Raw genomic sequence first — 17,963 nt, 5'->3', positions numbered from 1 at the left:
AATAGTGCCTAAAATGTTGCATAATGTTGCTGAGAGATCTTTTACTTTGTGGTAATCTTAGATGAATAGTTTTATGGACAAAAACCAGCAGGTCATTCAGTGTTCCCTTAGTGCTAATGTATCAGAGATGGTGGTGTACTATAACTGAAGTAATGTTGTTAAGTCCTTAAAGTCATATTCTTTTATTGTCATGACTGTATTTGAAGCTATTTTTATTTTTGTATGACACCTGATTTATATGGAATATGGCTGAAGTAAACTAAAGTCTAAAATACTTAGTTATTTGTTTAATAGTAATTTAACATTATATAATTCCCATGTAAAACTATGAATTGTAATTTTAAATGGTTTAAAAACATGTAGAATATCATATGTAAGCAAGTATAATTCTCCTTTTTTTTTTTTTAAATCAAGAAGCAAAGACAAAAAGGGAAAAAAAAAGAAACAGGGCAGGGTTCAGTGGTTCAATCATCCGTCCCCACCAATGTCAAAACCAAATCTACGCCCTTGCATCGGTGCAAATTATAAGTCCGTATCATAATGTCTGTTGTTTTCGTGTTTGTTGGTTTGTTATTATGTTTTTTAATTTAGCGAGTTGGTTATTAGATGCCGCTTCAGCCAGCCAGTGAATCCTCCGCCGCCCAGCCCTTGCGCACCTCGCAAACGGAGGGCGCCCTTACTCCCAGCAATTGGGCGATAGAAAACCGATCGGCGCCTATGCCATTCCCAATATGCGCTGGCATGACGTCGGGGCAGCATGAGTACCAGTAAAAAAAAAAAAAGAATTTGCCGATGCCCGTGATGCCGCCCACCACCACGATGCCGCCCCGGACAACCGCCCGCGTCGTCCGTATCAAAAACCGCTACTGCAGTCACAACAGGATAACTTTAAATTAATGTTAACAATGTCATTACCATTACACTGTCAGCTTTAATAAGTATTTTAACAATGAATCAACATTTATTTGAAGACTGAGATTTAAATCTTGACCATAATGATAATCCTGTTAAAGAATCAACATTAATTTAATGTGATTATGCGATCTGGGTTAGGATGTTTCAACACTTCTAAAGTGCAGTGATTTTGAAACACTGCTCAAAGTGCAGTTAAGACCGCCTTTATGACGGTTCTCAGATCAGTATCATTTTTCACTTAATTTTTTTATGAGCACATATATACAGTGAAAATTCCAGAAGACTCAGACATCTAGAAAAAACAAAGAGTCAGATCAGCAGAACTCGAGAACACAGACATGTCTCCTGTAACTGCGACACTCTGCGGGACTCTGCTGTGTTTCAGCGTCTTTGTGTTTGTATCTGCAGGTGAGGTTTTATAATTTAAATTGTTATAAAATTAAACGATATTTTCCTGTGAGATAAACAGTGTTCAGTAGAGTTATTTTCATACTGGTTCAGTTTGTCCGTGTGTGCAGAGACTGGGTGGAGTCATTCAGAGTCTAATAAGACTTTCTCTTGTATCTTCTGAATATTACATTCAGTTGTCAGAACGTGATTTTATTCTGTGGAGCTGGTTAAAGAACAGCAGCATGTAGAAACACTTTTAATCGTCTCTTTATGGTGCTGCGCACTTTTTTTTAATCAGCCTGCTGTCCCTTAGGACAAAGTCGGGGGATCAGAGCCAGTTGATATATCTGTTACCGTAATCTGTGATTTTCACCTTTATTTAAACCTCAAGTTAAACCATGAATTGAGTCGAGTTTAAATGTAAAAAAAAAAAGAAAAAAAAGAGGTTTCTATAGCTTAAGAGTCAGATCAGCAGCATCTCTGCTCCACTTTGATGTTTGTCAGCATCTTCGTGTTTGCTGTAAGCTTTAATTGTAAGGCACAAATCTGTCTGTCTCTGAGATAAAGACAAACAAAAGGTGGTTTACATGTTACTAACCAAAATATTATTATTAATATATATATATAATATTATTATTAATTTCTTGTACATTGTTTCAGTGTGTGTAAACATGACGTGAGGCTGCTTTCTCTCACACATTATGTTCACTTATTATCACCACATGTTTTTGTTGTGTGGAAGCTAACATCTTGTAGTTTCTGACACTTTGCATGTTTATCATGAGGCTAAAATTCCCCCTCAGTCGGTCACAGGTAACTTGGTGGATGTTCAGAGGTTCATTAAATCCAACATGACTAAAAACTCAAATGTTAAAGGAAATAAACAAAATATTTCAACTAAATCATTCTGATCATAATTGTACTTTGTGTCACGGTACTGGGTCGTGCGACCCAGTGTTTGAGTTTTTATGTATCTTTTGTATTCATTTGTGTTCTAGTTTAGCTCATCTGGTTAATTTCTAGGTTGCAGTTTAGTCCTTTTTTTCTTAGTTGTTTCTGTCATCTCCCCCTGTACTGTCTCCCTGGTCCATGCGTCTATGTCTGTGTGGTCCTTGTTCAGTGGCGTGTCTAGAAAATTTTTGTTGGGGGGTCCAGGTAGGGGCACAGATTTGGAGAAGGGTGGCAGATGTAATTGGCAGATAATGTTAAAAAAAATTCTACCAACAGTTAACCATCATTCAATAACCCTGTAAACCTAATAACTGAATTTGCTTTTGACTCTTATTAGAATGAGGTTTTAACCACTACGGTGCAAAGTTTTTAGATACTGCGTTGATGAAGTACAAGAGATACAATCAGTGCTTTGTCAGTGTTTACTCAGCATTCAAGGACAGCAATATTTGCATAGTATTTTTACTGACATATAGGGCACATATGTTTTGGGCAAAAACATTTTTGAATATTAAAATACAAACATTTTTAACATATAATTGCCAAATTAGCCAATGCAAAACTTTATCTGCCTATTAAAAAAAGAAGATAATCTTCTTACAAACTGGTGTTTGATTTTGAAACAGGAAAAAAGTGGGGAAACAACTGAAAAGACTAACATTTGAATGAAACCTGAAAGCAAGTAAATACTTTCTATGCTGCCTTATGGTAAACTTTGGTAATACTGATGTATAAAGAACAACACTGGCTGATGATGAAATACAGTCAGCTGGCATGGTGACACTGCCAGTATTAACCTGCAGGGCTGGACTGGGACAAAAAAATCGGGCATTTTGACTAGAGACCGGCCCACCAGGTATTAAAGCCATAAAGCCTTTGAATGAAAACAAACGCTGTTGTGACAGTGATGTACACGGTCTTGTTGGTAAATGTATGATTTCTATCAATTTTACGTCAGATAAAAACTTTGTTTGCAAGATTCAGATAATTATTTAATAAAAGCTAGATATTTTAAATGACAATAAGTAAGAAAAGTATTTCTTTGTGCCCCCCTTTCCCTGTTAATGCCCTACCTGGCCCCCTGGCAACACTTTGCTAGACCCGCCCCTGCACAGTTACCAGCTGTCAGCTACGTAGAAAAGGATCCTGGTGTTATTTGTCTCTCAGAAACAGTTCATAACTTCCCTTCAACTCATTCATGTCACCTAAAAGGTAAACCTGTTTCTCCATCACCTGTTCAGCTCTGATGATTCAGTAAGGACATCTCCTGGTTTCATCTGCATGTTTCCCTCTCACCACATATCCAAACCAATATCATGACCAGCAGCTTTACAGCTGTGGCTCCAGCAAACATCAGCTGATACTAGAAATTAATATTAAATAAATTCTAACAACAGCTGATCAAGCTTAAAGGTGCTGCTGTTGTTTAGCGCGACATCCGCTGGTTTCCTCTTTCTGGCGCAAAGTGGGAGATAAACAAACATGAGAGAAAAGCCGATCAGCTGATCATTGATCAGTTTCATGATTGAAGTAGCAACAGGAGAGAGAGGGGAGAGAATGAGAGAAGCGGAGGCAGCTGCAGCGTAAAGACACAGAATAACTCCAGCTTTGTGTCTTTTTCATTCTAGCTGAAGTTCGGGACAAACTGCGTCTCTTCTCAGCTCAATACAAAACCTGTAATATTTTCTCTGAATACGGGACCATTCCATTTTTTAAGGAGCCGTTGGCAACTCTACTAACTAACCTTATGAATAAAGTTCACTATCAGTAACATCACAGCACCCACCCAGCTGTATAGAAACTCCATCATGCTAGCTAGCACGCAGTACGAGTTATTGTAACTGACTGTAAAAAGTCAGCACAACGAAAATAAACTCCACCTAAACTTGGTTTATATCTGACCCAGATAGACTGCAGGTCATAACTTCTTACCTGAAGTTCAGTTCACCTGACACTCGGACTGGCGGCTGCCTCGGGTCTCTCCTCCTGCCTACCCTTCCCTCATCCACCTGCTAGCCGCCGTGGAAGCTCCGCCATGCTCGATGGCCAGTCCAGCTATGTTAAACTGTTAATCTTTCGCCGAAAAACTGTTTTCTGTGGTGCTGTCTTTCGTGCTTGGCTCTCCTACCTTTGCTAACATGATGCTCATAGCGCAGAAGCCGATGCTGCATTCACTTACACTCGGATATCTGAGCTTCACTGTGAAAACATAATCGTAAATTTGATATTTCATTGGATTTTATTGTTTTGGCTTCGGGGTGGCACCTGGGGTGGCCAGTTTGGTTGGGGGGGTGGCCTGTGCCCCCCCAGGCCACCCCGCTGGACACGCCACAGTCCTTGTTGTCAAGTTTGTGTCATGTCTATGTCTCCATGTTTCCTGTTTTATTTCGAAAGAGTTTGGTGTTCTTTGTTCATTGTATTTAGTTTCACTGCCCCTGTCCTGTCATTAGGTTCATGTGTGTCAGCTGTTCTTGCTCATGTGTTTCCACTTCCCCTGCTCATCCCTGTGGGTATTTAGTCTCTGTGTTTCATTCAGTCTGTGTTGCATCATCTGTTACCATTCCTGTCACTCTAGCTACACGTCATGATTCGTAGTTTTTCAGATTCTTTTACTGGTCATGTTCATAGTAATCTGATCCTTTCATGTTTTCATAGCTTTTTAATGTCATGTTCATAGCTCATAGTTACAGTTAGTTTGTCTTAGTCTTTAGTCGTTTCCCAGTTTAGGCTCTTTGTATAGGTCATTGCCTTAGTTTATGTTTGGCTCACTTTGAGTTTAGTTAAAGTTTTGCCTCCTTCGTCTGTGTCCGCACCTGGGTCCTCCAAACACCCTCCACACGGTCTGCCCCCACTGACCGTGACACTTTGACCTTTAACCTTTAACCTCTCTGCTCTGTGTTGTTTCCTCTTTCAGACCTGAAATTGATCACAGTTGAATCTGGACAGGACGTCATTCTGACATGTCAGGCTCCAAACATCAATACTTTAGAGTGGAGCAGACCTGACCTGGGAGATAAGAATGTCTATTTGTACCAGAATGGCCAATTCGAACCAAATCACCAGCATCCATCTGTTAGGAACCGGGTGGATCTGCAGAACAGACAGATGATGTATGGAGACGCGTCTTTGATTCTGAAGAATGTGACAATTGGTGACACTGGAACATACGAGTGTCGTATCAACATGGAAGGAAAAAACCGCAAGGACGCTAAACCCGTCAGTGTCTTCTACCTTCATGTTGATCCTCCAGGTGAGTGAGTAGAGTTGAGTGTGTGTGTGATCAGAGGTGAAGCTGCTTCCTGGTTGTTGATGTTTGTTTCTTCTTCTTTTTTTCTTTTTTTTTTAACCTGTCCCGTTTGGCTCTTTTGCCATCAGAATTATTGTCTAAAGGCGAAGAAAGATGCCCAACGGATTTACTTTACTAAATGGACCATCCCAGCCTTGCCGTAATGGTCCATCTGATTCACCTTTTATTGTTTATTTTATTTTCACTTGCTGAATACGGGACAGACTTAACTGGGGGAAAGAAAGGGGAGAAAGAAAAACAGTGGGGAAGAGGGACGGGGAAAAAGGGCAAAAAGGGCAAAAAACAAAAACCAACAGAATAAGCAGACAAAAAATACATATATCGATCACCTGGATCACCTGTTGAGAAAGAAAAAAAGAAAGCAGGCAGAAGAAAACGAGAGTAATAAACAACATCACAATGATATATGGGAATATGACAGTAAATACTAAATATTAAACATTATTGTGCAGCACGTAAGATCGACAGCGCACAGTGTGCTTTGAGGTAGGAGCCAAAAAGGGTGTAGTTTGTGTGTGTGATCACCCGTGTGTACACCTGTGAGCATGGACGCGCTTGTTTTTTTTTTGTTTGTTTTTTTTAAAGGTTCCTTCATGTAATGATCTGCTAGAGGGTGTGGGGGGCCACTGCCCCGTCCTCCAGGGCATGAAGCAGGTATGGAGGAGATCAAAACTCCAGACATCCAGGGGCCCCCAGAACACAAGAGACCAAGGAAGACCAACAGAGGGCAGCCGCGCCACTATCCCAGAAAGAGCTGAGGAGAGTCCCAGATGAGGGGTCACTCAGCAGCCGTGGAGCAGAAGTCAGGGGGGTTGCAGTGACGTGCCCGTGGGCTCCGCCGGCAGCCAGCTGTGCCTGAGTGACCGAGCCCCGGGCCGAGGGCACCCCACCCCCGAAGTGGCCCGAGTGAGCCCCAGGCTCCAGGTCCCGATAAGCAGCCACCAAGGAGTGAGCCGGTGTGTACCTGGGCGCCCACCCCCGGACACAAAGAACCACCAACGCACTGATGTCTGAGGGCGTCCGCCACCGGCAGGGGAAGTGGTGGGGGGAGATGGGCCTCCAAACCTTGGAGGGCCTGAGATGTCCCCAGAGAGGTGGCGTCTGATACCCAACCTGACATATAGAAACAGACATACAGGCACACACAGATACAAACATCCATTCCCACCCTCATGCTCTCATAAGCAATTACTCCACACTCAACCAATGTGGAGACAGACATAGAGAGACGCTGTACACACAATCACTCTCCCCAAGCGTACTCTAAGAACCGGGTCTAGGTACCCTTGCCCCTGGAGGGGGAAACTGCACCCAGACCCAGGTGGTGTTACCCTTTTCCCTGCGGTGGGGAGAAGCAGACCGCCCCGACTCCGCAGCAGCAGGGAGGCCCCACATTCCAGACCCCAGTTGGACGGCCAACTCCTCCTCCCAGCCCCCCCGCTCCAGCAGGCTGCAGAGAACGGGGGTGTGTGAAGACTCCAAACCTCCCTCCACCCGCTCATATGTAGTGTTGATGTATGTGTGTTCTAAGGTGCATTTAAAACCCAGGAGGGCATGGAGCTACCTGCCAGAGCAGCAGGTAAGCGTATAGCCCCTCCTGATAGCCCTCAATGTCTACGTGTATTTAAAATTGAGAGGTGGGCAACGATGCCAGGGGTGAGGTGTACACCCTGATGGTAATTTGGATTCTGTGTGGCGTGCCCACCCCCAAGATCCTATATGTATGTGTAATGAGAGATGAGTAATGTGAATGTCTAAGTTGTGGGATAAAATTGAGGCAGAGGCAGCCAGAAGGGGACAGAGGGGGGGGGTGCCTCCTCTGCACCCTGGTGACACACCCCTACCCCAAGGCCCTGCATGTGTGGGTGATTGTGGTGGAGCGGGAAGAGGGAGGCAGCTGGAGATGGGAGGGAAGGAAGGGAGGGGCAAGTGACCCCTCCCTGGGGCCAGCTCCCCTGCTGACCCCAGTAGGCACCCCCATACTCTGCAACCCGCCAGGGAAAGGGGGGCCCAGGCCCATCCGGATGGGGGCCCAGTGCAGCAGCGCCGCCCGGCCCCACAGAGCCCGGGACAGTCCACCTGACCCCACCACAGAGAAAACTGCACCCACCCCATCATCCACTCATCTTCCAGACTACACAAGACAATAGACGCCCAGGCTGAGATCTTCCTCCACCTCTCCTGTATCTCCCCCTCCTGCAGAGAGAGTTCCTGAAGAGAGGAAAGCTCCTGCAAGATGTGACAACCTGAAGAGCCCCCCAGGTGGTTCGATGCACAGGCGGCACCCTGCGCCAGGACTGGGCCCCATACACCCACCCGCCACAACCCTGGCAACACACCAACCAGGACCCAAGCCCCTGAGGCTTGGCCAGGGCCCCAGCCCAGAGACGGAGTGCCCCAGAACCTCACGCCCATGCCGGACCCACCCAGGGGCAGCCAGGCTACCAGGTCAGTAACCCACGTCCGTCAGCACATACCCTCCCCTAGCCCTGCTGCACGCAGCCACGAGGAAACCGTCACCTAGGAGCCAACAGAGCCCCTAATTGGCCGCTACCCCAGGTTGAGCCACCCAAGGAAGATGCTCCCGGGGAACCCCCCGATGCCCTAAGCCTGTCCCTACCCCCACACCAATCACAACAGTGAAGGTGGGACCAAACTAAGACCCCCCACCCCCACTAGGTGATGGAGCTGATCAAAGGAGCCCAGAGCAATTGATCTGATGTGGTGGCAGAGGCTGTATCAAGACTAATGTAATCTAATAGATAATTTCTATATTGGTTAGAATTAAGATTATTTTTATTTTTCCAGTTCATGAGGACTGTTTTCTTGGCTATGCATAGGGCAGTGAAAACCATATGGGCTATATTCTTTTCCGGAGTGACATTATCTAAGCTGCCCAACAAACACACTAAAGGGGAAGTTGTAATGTTACATTTCAGACACTTTGATAAGTCTTCACATATCTCGCGCCAAAACTTCTGAACTGGTGGACAGAACCAAAGAGCGTGGATATAATTGTCCGGTGAATTGGTTTGGCAGTGTGAGCAGTTGTTGGTAGACGTAAAGCCCATCTTGAACATCCGATGACCTGTATAGTGCACTCTATGTAGTATTTTGTATTGAATTAATTGAAGACTGGGACTTCTAATTAAATGAAAGGTTTTTAAGCAAATCTGAGACCAGAAGTTTTGGTCTAAGTTAACTGATAAATCCGCTTCCCATTTTGCAATAGGAAGTGATATTGATTCATCTGTTTTAGAAAGCATTCTGTATATTTTGGATAGTAATTTGGGGGTTTTAAGAGTAAGAAATTGTACTACACTTGGTGGTGTTTGTAGTTCAGCTTGACCCGGTTTAAATTTCTTTTTTACTATGGATTTAATTTGTTGATATTCTAAAAATCTTTTCTTGTTGATCCCATATTGTGTAACTAGTCTGTCAAATGAAATAAATTCTGTTCCTTCTAGTATATGTTCTAAATATTTGATTCCTTTACCACTCCAATCTGAAAAGTGTATCATATAATTGTTTTCTAATATGTCAGGGTTGTTCCAGATAGGTGTACGTTTGCATGGGATTGATGAAGACTCCGTCAATTTTAGAAACTCCCACCATGTTGTCAGAGAAGAGCTGATGTTGATGCTTTTGAATCATTCATGTCGTTGGATGTTTGAGCTGATAAATGGTAGATCTGAAATCTCTAGATTATTGCAAAGTGCTTGTTCTACATCTAGCCAAGGTTCATCTAAGAGGGTATGTTTTAGCCATCCTGAGATAAACTGAAGCCTGTTGGCTAAGAAGTAGTGCTGAAAGTTAGGTAGTTCTAATCCTCCTTTATCCTTGGTCTTTTGTAGTGTTTTTAAGCTTATACGTGGGGGCTTATTTTTCCAAAGGAATTTGGACATATATGAATCTAGAGATCTGAACCAATCTTGTGGCGGTTTAGTTGGGATCATTGAGAATAAATAATTTATTTTTGGTAATACCATCATTTTTATAGCGGCAACCCTTCCCATGAGTGATATGGGTAGACATTTCCACCTAGCCAGATCACCTTCTACTTTCTTTAAAAGTGGGATGTGGTTTAATTTAGTTAAATCTGCAAGCTTGGGAGAAACATTAATACCTAAATATTTTATATTTCCCGATTGCAGTGGAGTAGAAGAGGAATTATGGAAGGAGCAATTAATCGGAAGGACTGTAGATTTTGACCAGTTAATTGAGTAATCTGATATTCTTGCAAAAGAGTTTATCAGTTCAATCACCCCAGAGATATTGGTTTGTGAATTTTGGAGATACAGTAACACATCATCCACATAAAGGCTGATTTTATGTTCCACGTTCTTGCATTTTATGCCCTTAATTACTGAATTCTGTCTAAATGCTGCTGCTAGTGGTTCGATAAAAATTGCAAACAGTGAAGGGGAGAGTGGGCATCCCTGCCTGGTGCCCCTCAGGAGACAGAAGCTGGAGGATGTCTGGTCACCTGTTCTGACACAAGCTGTTGGGGAATTCTATAATATTTTTAACCAGTTGATGAAAGAAGATCCAAAACCAAATTTGTGTAAAGTTGCAAATAGAAATTTCCAGTTAACTCTGTCAAACGCTTTTTCTGCATCTAAAGAAAATATAGTAGTTTCAAGGTTTTTACTGTATGAGTAGTCTATCAAATTAAGTAATCTACGTGTATTTGTTGATGAGTGCCTACCTTTTATGAAACCAGTTTGGTCAGGATGAATTAAGAGGGGGGTTATTTTCTCTAGTCTCTTTGAGAGAGCTTTGCAGATTATTTTGAGGTCTACATTTATAAGGGATATTGGACGATAGCTTGAGGGATATACAGGGTCTTTGCCTGGTTTTAGCAGAAGATTAATGTTTGCTGAATTCATATTTGATGGAAGTCTGCCCTTTTCTTTGATTTCCAACAACGTTCTGTATAAAACTGGTGCTAGAATCGTCCAGAATTCTTTGTAGAATTCTGCAGGAAAGCCGTCTGGACCTGGAGCCTTATTATTGGGCATACTTATCAGGGCTTCCTGGAGTTCACCTGATGTCAGTGGCGAATCCAGTGCCATTGCTTGAGAGTCTAATAATTTTGGGAGAGTTATGTTGTCTAAAAACTGATCAATTTCCTTTTTAGATGGGTTTATTTGTGGTGAATACAACGTTTTATAGAAATCCCTGAAAATGTTGTTTATTTGTTTTGGTTCATATATTGTGTTCCCAGATGAATCTTGAACAGCACATATAGTTGTTTTTTCTTTATTTATTTTTAGCTGGTTTGCTAGAAATTGACCGGATTTATTACTATGTTCATAATTTTGTAAGCGTAGTCTTTGTACTAAGAATTTTGTTTTTTTTATCAATTATCTCATTTAATTCTAGTTTTGTTTTGCGTATTTTGTTCAGTGTTTCCTGATCTTGGTGGGACGCGTAGGCTTCTAGTGATTTGATGGTTTTTTCTAATTCCTGAATATTTTTGTTTTCTTTTTTCTTTTTATGTGATGAGAAAGAAATTATTTTACCTCTCATCACAGCTTTCCCTGCTTCCCATAGAACAGAAGCTGATGTTCCGGGAGTGTCATTAAAGTCTAAATATGAAGTCCACTCTTTTTTAAAATATTTAATAAAGTCTTCATCTTTAAGCAGTGATGTATTAAATCTCCAGTTTTTACTTGGCGTAGTATTATTCTTGTGCATTAGTGTTAAAGATACAGGAGCATGATCGCTGACAGCTATAGGGTGAATCTCAGTGTCTGAAATGTCACTCAGCAGTGAGCTGCTGACCAAAAAATAATCCAGACGAGAGTAGGAGTGATGAACATGTGAGAAGAAAGAATATTCCTTACTGTTGGGGTGAAGGGAGCGCCATGCATCGCAAAGACCAAAGTCGCTCATATACTGTTTGATTATATTTGTGGACTGCCAATTACGCTGAGTTCCTGCTGTATTGAGCCTATCCATTTCTTCATTTAGTCCAAGGTTGAGGTCGCCTCCAAGAACAAGTGTGCCATCTAAGTGTTCAGAGAGTGCACTGAAAAAACCGTGAAAGAATGAGGGATCATCAACATTTGGACCATATACACTTACAATACATAGCTTTTTATCAAGTATAGATAGTTTAATGATTAAGAATCTGCCCTCTGGATCTATAACTGTATCGAGTACTGTGAAATTAATATTTTTATGTATTAAAATTGCTACTCCTCTTTATCTAGAATTATAACAAGCTGAGAACACATTAGGAAACTCAGGTGTTTTAAGTTCATTCGAACCTCTAAGAGGTCTGTGGGTCTCTTGTAAAAGGACAACATCTGCCTGTAGTTTTTTGAGTTGGTTAAATATTTTTAACCTCTTTTCTCTGGAGCCAGCTCCATTTACATTCCATGTAACGAATCTTAGTTCACCCATAGATATGTTTGTATAACTAGGGGTGTACGCTGTGTGTGTCGCTTAGACAGGTGGAGAGAATACATCACTTGTTCATAAATAAAGAGAAGGAGAGAGAGAAAAATGTGTGGTGAGATGTTCCCTGAGACTGACTATGTGTGTGCATATTTACTAATATGAGTAGGCTTGGCTTAAGTGTGTGTATCCTATACGACTGTGTGCGCTGTCTGACTGATGTAAATGTGCTGCCGTTGAGCACATGACTGTGCGTGATCGTGCTGTGCATATGTGTCGAAATAAAGGATGTTGTTTGTGGATGAGTGTGGAAGCAGGTGATCGAAGCAGTGAAAGAAAGAAAGAAGAAAGAAAGAAACCAAGGACAAGGGTGAGCAGCATAAAAACAAGAGGGGGAAAAGAGAGAGGAAAAAACGAGAGGGGAAAAAAAGAAAAAGAAACAAAAAACGGAAACATTCCAATTAAACCACTGACGGAGAGTGACGGTGTTAATTCTGCTATGATATCACACCTAAGATGCGATTTGATACTGGTAAGTTAAACAGATGTTAATGCAAGTTAGTGTGAGTGGATGGGGAAAGGGTGTAGCGGAATCTTATCTGGTGTGAAGTTAATACAGCCACGGAGTGATGTCGGGGTCGCGGTGGAGCTGTCCGTCCACGTACAGCCGGTCCACAGCGATGACAGCGCGGGAGCCCTTCTGGATGAAGCCGCGTCGGATTGGGAAGAGGACCCTGCGTCGTTCCAGGATCTCTTTGGGGAACTGGTCGTTCACGCTGAAGTCCGTTCCTTTTAATTCCCTGCCGCGGCTTTTCACATGTTCCTTTTGTTTGAAGTGGCCGAATTTGGCCATGATAGGACGTGGTCTCCCGGCTGCAGCCCGAATGGGGCCGAGGCGATGCACCCTATTGAAGACGATGTTCTTCACCGTGTCCTCCGGCAGCTTCAGGTGGGTTTTGATGAAGCTTTTTACCGTGGTCTCCACGTCCTCTCCAGCGGCTTCTGGAATACCAGAAAATACCAGATTATCACGCATGCTACGAGCTTGTAGATCAATAACTGTTTCTTTTATTTTTTTATTTTCTCTATTTAGCTGAGTAACATTTTCTGTGAGACATTTCACCGACTCTCTTAGCGTGGCATTTTCAGCAGCGAGCGTTTCCACCTGCTGCTGGCTGAACTCCAGGGATTCTCGCAAGCATTTAAATTCCCGGTGAAGAATCTCCACCAAGGACAGCCTTGCGTCGAAAGTGGACAATCGCTTGTCGATTGACTCCAGTATGTCAGCAATATCTTTGCCGGCTGGCGATATTGTGCCGGGGGAATCTGCCGGGCGAAGTCTTTTCGACGATGGCGTCTCAGATTTGGCCGGGGAAGCTGCACTCTGGGCCTTCTTCATCACTAGATCCTGAAAGCACTGATCAATATAATCTTGGAGAGCCTCTAAACTCTCCCCGTTGTTCTCCAGGGTGTTGGAGATTATTTAGACAAATATTGTTAGTTATAAGACAATTGATAAGTGTATTTGGTAAAACTGAAGCTTAAAGGAATTTGTTCAAATCTAAACTACCATTTGCTTTAATTTTCCGCCAAAATCTCCGGCGTCTGACGTCAGTTACAACATGAGTCGCTTACCTTGTCCGTCACTTCCGTCACTTACCTCGGTCTCTCTCCTCGGCCCCGGTCTCTCTCCTCGGCCTGTTTCTTTGTAAAGATGTTGTTGATGAGACTTTGTAGAAAGCAGCTGGTCTGAGTGATGTGATCAGAGTGCAGTAGATAATGTCTGACAGCAGTTTGAAGAGGAAATGGATTCTGAGACCCCAGAATACGAGGACCCAAGGAGGCAACCGTGCCACCCTCATGGGAAGAGCTGAGGAAAGCCCCAAAACGAGATGTCACCTGAGGGCACCCCACCCCCCGGAAGGGGCTCAGACGGGCCACAGGCACCAGGGACAGCCAATCGGTCACTTGGAGTGAGTCGGTACATACATGAGTGTCCAGCCCCAGACACCAAGAACCACCAACACACCAACGTCTGAGGGTATCAGCCACTGGCAGGGAGTGTGGTGAGGAGAGATAGGCTACCATACCTTGGAGAGCCTGAGATGTTCCCAGAGAGGTGGAGTCTAAGACCCAACCTGCCATATAGACACAGACGAACAGGCACAAAGAGACACAAACGTGCATTCCCACCCCCATATACACAACCAAATACTCGATACTCACCCGATGTGGAGAGAGACACAAATAGACACTGTACACACATTCACACTCCGCAAACATACTCTATATCCCAGGTCCGGGTACCCCTGCCCCAGGGGGGCAAACTGTACCCGCACCCAGGAGATGTAACCCTTCTCTCTGGGGTGGAGGAAAGCAGACCGCCTCCTTATCGGCAGTAGCAGGGAGGCCCCGCATCTCGACCCCAATCTGACGGCCAGCACCTCCTCCCAGCCCCAACGGTAAACAGAACAGGGGTGAGTGAGTGAAGACCCCAAACCTCCCTCCGCCTGTTCATATGTAGTGTTGCTTTGTGCTGTTCTAAAGTGCATTTAAAACATAGGAGGGCATGGTGCTTCCTGCCAAAGAGCAGCACGGATCCTCCTGAAAACAATCAGTGTCTATATGCATTTAAAATTGAGGGTAGGGCACCAGCACCAGAGGTGGGTTTGAATACACAGACCATCCTCTGGACACTGTGTAACGTACCCACGCTCAAGGCCCTATTTGTATGTGTTATGAGAGTGTGAGTAATGTGGATGTCTAGGTTATGGAATAAAATTGAGGCACAGGCGGCCAGAAGGGGACAGAGGGGGAGTGCCTCCCCTGCACCCTGGTGACACACCTGCACCCCAAGCCCTGCGTATGTGTGGGTGTGGTGGAGCAGGAAGAGGGACTCAGCTGACCCCAGTAGGCATCCCCACACTCTGGAACCCACCAGGGCAAGGGCCAAGACCGTTATTTTTAAAAACTCCCACCATGCTGTTAGAGAAGAGCTGAGGTTGATGCTTTTAAAGTATTCATGTCATTTGATGTTTGAGCTGATAAATGGTAGGTCTGAAATTTCTAGATTATTACATAGTGCCTGTTCTACAGGCTGGGCCATTTATATGGAAACACCGTAATGGCTACCATGGTCACCACCCACCTTGAGGAGTTTGCCCCCTCACATATACTAATGTGCCACAAACAGGACTTTAATATCACCAACCATTCCCATGTTATTACGGTGTATCCATATAAATGGCCCACCCTGTACATCTATCTGGGGTTCATCTAAGTAGGTGTGTTTTAACCATCTAGAGATGAACTGAAGCCTGTTGGCTAAAAAGTAGTGATTAAAGTTAGTCCGATCTAGTCCTCCTTTATCCTTGGTCCTTTTTGTTTTTAAGCTGATATGCGGGGGTTTATCTTTCCAAAGGAATTTAGAAATATACGAGTCTAGAGATCTGAACCAATCTTGTGATGGCTTACTTGGGATCATTGAAAATAATTTTTTTTCATGCCTGTTTCTCATCAGGAGCACACAAAGAAATTGAACCTGTTAAAACTGACCCTCCACGTGTTGATCCTCCAGGTGAGTGAGTAGAGTTGAGTGTGTGTGTGTGATCAGAGGTGAAGCTGCTTCCTGGTTGTTGATGTTTGTTTCTAAAGATGTTGTTGATGAGACTTTGTAGAAAGCAGCTGGTCTGAGTGATGTGATCAGAGTGCAGTAGATAATGTCTGACAGCAGTTTGAAGAGGAAATGGATTCTGTTCTGTTCTTCACTCATCACCTACCTGACAGCTGACACCTCACACCTGTTTCTCACCTGCAGCTCAGACAGGAGGATCTGGTGGACTGAAAGCTGGTCTGGTGGTTCCTGCTGTGCTTCTTGTTGCTGCTACTGTTGTTGGTTTTTGAAAAGAAACACCAACAACAGCATCAACAAGAAGAAAACATTCTCGAGGTTCAAATGAGCGTTTTGCTGAACAACAGAGCGGACAACCTCTTCAGACTTAAGATCATCAACCAATAAACATCATAGACGTCAAACACTCAGAGTTTGGATTTCTTTCTCATTTCTCTGATGATCATCATGTTCAGACTCAGACCAACACTGTGTGTCTGTGCTGTCAGTGAACCTGAACTACAGTTTATTCATCTTCATGTTGTTCATGAGATTTACTGACACAAAGTCAAACTGTGTTACAAACATAAATGAATTTATATGATATTATCTCAGAATATATGCATGTTTTGTTTTTTAGCTTCATGTTCAGTGGCTGGTTGTAAGAAAAACTAAAGATCAGCTGTTACAGTATAATTGTTGTTCTGTGAATTATAGACTATTAATAATCTGGCTCATTGTTCAGCTACAACCACTTTGGTTGACATTACTTATTATTCTCTTTTTGTATAAAATTTTGAATTTTACAGCTTACGGAGCAAAATTGTGTAAAAGTAAAAATTTGTGTAGTTACAGACTCATATTTCTTCTCTGATCCTGAACCTTTCTAACCCCTTTCATTTAACATTTCCTCCAGTGAATCTTTGTAAATCCAAATTTCTTCATCTATGTTAATAAAGATTTACATTTATACCTGCTCAAGGTTTTCCAGTGTTTCTGTCATTTGAAGGTTTTGATTTAATTTCTGTTTATTATTTTGTTACAAACTTGTCATCAATTAGAAACTTCTAAATATGTAATCAGTTTAAACCTCTTTTTATATTTTCAGTTTGTTTCTCTCATCAGTGTCATGTGGAAAACTAAACGATTTCTAGGTCATTGTATTCGTCTATGTGTTTATACAGCTCTCTGCATTTAATCATTAGCTATTGTTCATCTCTGGCTTTCTTCCACGGCATGTCTTTTGTTCTTTTTTTTTTCCTTCTTTGGCCAGTTGGGATGAGAGAAGGCCCTCCCTCACCCTACACACATACATACATACATACATACATACATACATACATACATACGTGTGTGTGTGTGTGTGTGTATGTATGTATATATATTAGGGGTGCAACAATACTCGTATCGATATTGAACCGTTCGATACAGTGCTTTCGGTTCGGTACGCATATGTATCAAACATTACAAAATTTTTAATTGATTTTATCAACTTTTCTTCTGACGATGCTGTCAGTGTTGAGAGCTCAATAGATCTGCGTTCGACTACTCCGCCTAGGCTGGACTCTCGAGCGCAGATCCACTGAGCGCAGCGTGCTCGTGTGTGTGTGTGTGTGTGTGTGTGTGTGTGGGGGCTAGCGAGACAGAAGCTAAGCTCGTTGCAACATGGCAACTGCCTCAACGTGACATGAAATTGAACCTCCCCCACCCTCATTCAGATCTGGCGTTTGGAACTATTTTGGTCTTCATGTGAAGCATGACCCTGACGTCAGTCAACAAGCGCGTCATGGACAAAAGTAAAACAGTATGTTGGATGTGCCATGCAATGCTCAATTTGTCGGAACTAGTGCGTTAGCGCAGTTAGCTTGTTAACGTGTTGATGCCGTCCAGCCCCACGCACGGGGCGATCCGCGGTAACTTGTTAAGGGAGATTTGCCACGTTATGGCGTTAACGTCATTTTAACGAGATTAACGCTGACAGCACTAGTGGGAACACAACGAATATGACTGCACATTTACGCCGACATCATCCTACTGCAAAGACAAGTGGAAGCAGACAAAAACAACAAGCACGCATGCTACAAACTTTACTCGAGTCATTTAGACAGCCGTTAGCACATGATTCTCCTTATGGGGACCTGATATGTTTAATATGCTGCTGAGAATATAGCCCAGAAGAAGCGTATAGTAGAGCTTTTATTTTGGAAAGAGACATTTCTCTGTAATAAACTCTCTTTTCCAAAGATGAGTGATTTCTCAATCAGATAGATTTATTTATTTTTTTATTATTTTCTTGTTTCAGCAACATTAAATTTAAAAACTGTACTTTTGAGTTAAAATATATATTTATAATCTTAATAAATGACAAATTAAAAAGGCATGAAC

At 42.9% G+C, this 17,963-nt stretch overlaps 1 protein-coding gene across 1 annotated transcript; it reads left to right on the top strand.

Moving 5' to 3' along the window:
• The first annotated feature begins 1,130 nt into the window (after positions 1 to 1,130).
• Positions 1,131 to 16,555, top strand: LOC100706180 (uncharacterized). The gene is made up of 4 exons (XM_003459416.5): positions 1,131 to 1,323; positions 5,171 to 5,506; positions 15,489 to 15,545; positions 15,786 to 16,555. Exons 1-4 carry the CDS (start codon positions 1,254 to 1,256, stop codon positions 15,869 to 15,871), a joined length of 549 nt encoding a protein of 182 aa, XP_003459464.1. The 5' UTR covers positions 1,131 to 1,253; the 3' UTR covers positions 15,872 to 16,555.
• The last annotated feature ends 1,408 nt before the right edge of the window (positions 16,556 to 17,963 follow it).

This window comes from Oreochromis niloticus, linkage group LG3, assembly GCF_001858045.2.
Source record: "Oreochromis niloticus isolate F11D_XX linkage group LG3, O_niloticus_UMD_NMBU, whole genome shotgun sequence".
NCBI lineage: Eukaryota > Metazoa > Chordata > Actinopteri > Cichliformes > Cichlidae > Oreochromis > Oreochromis niloticus.
This window is presented reverse-complemented; position numbering and strand designations above follow the sequence as displayed.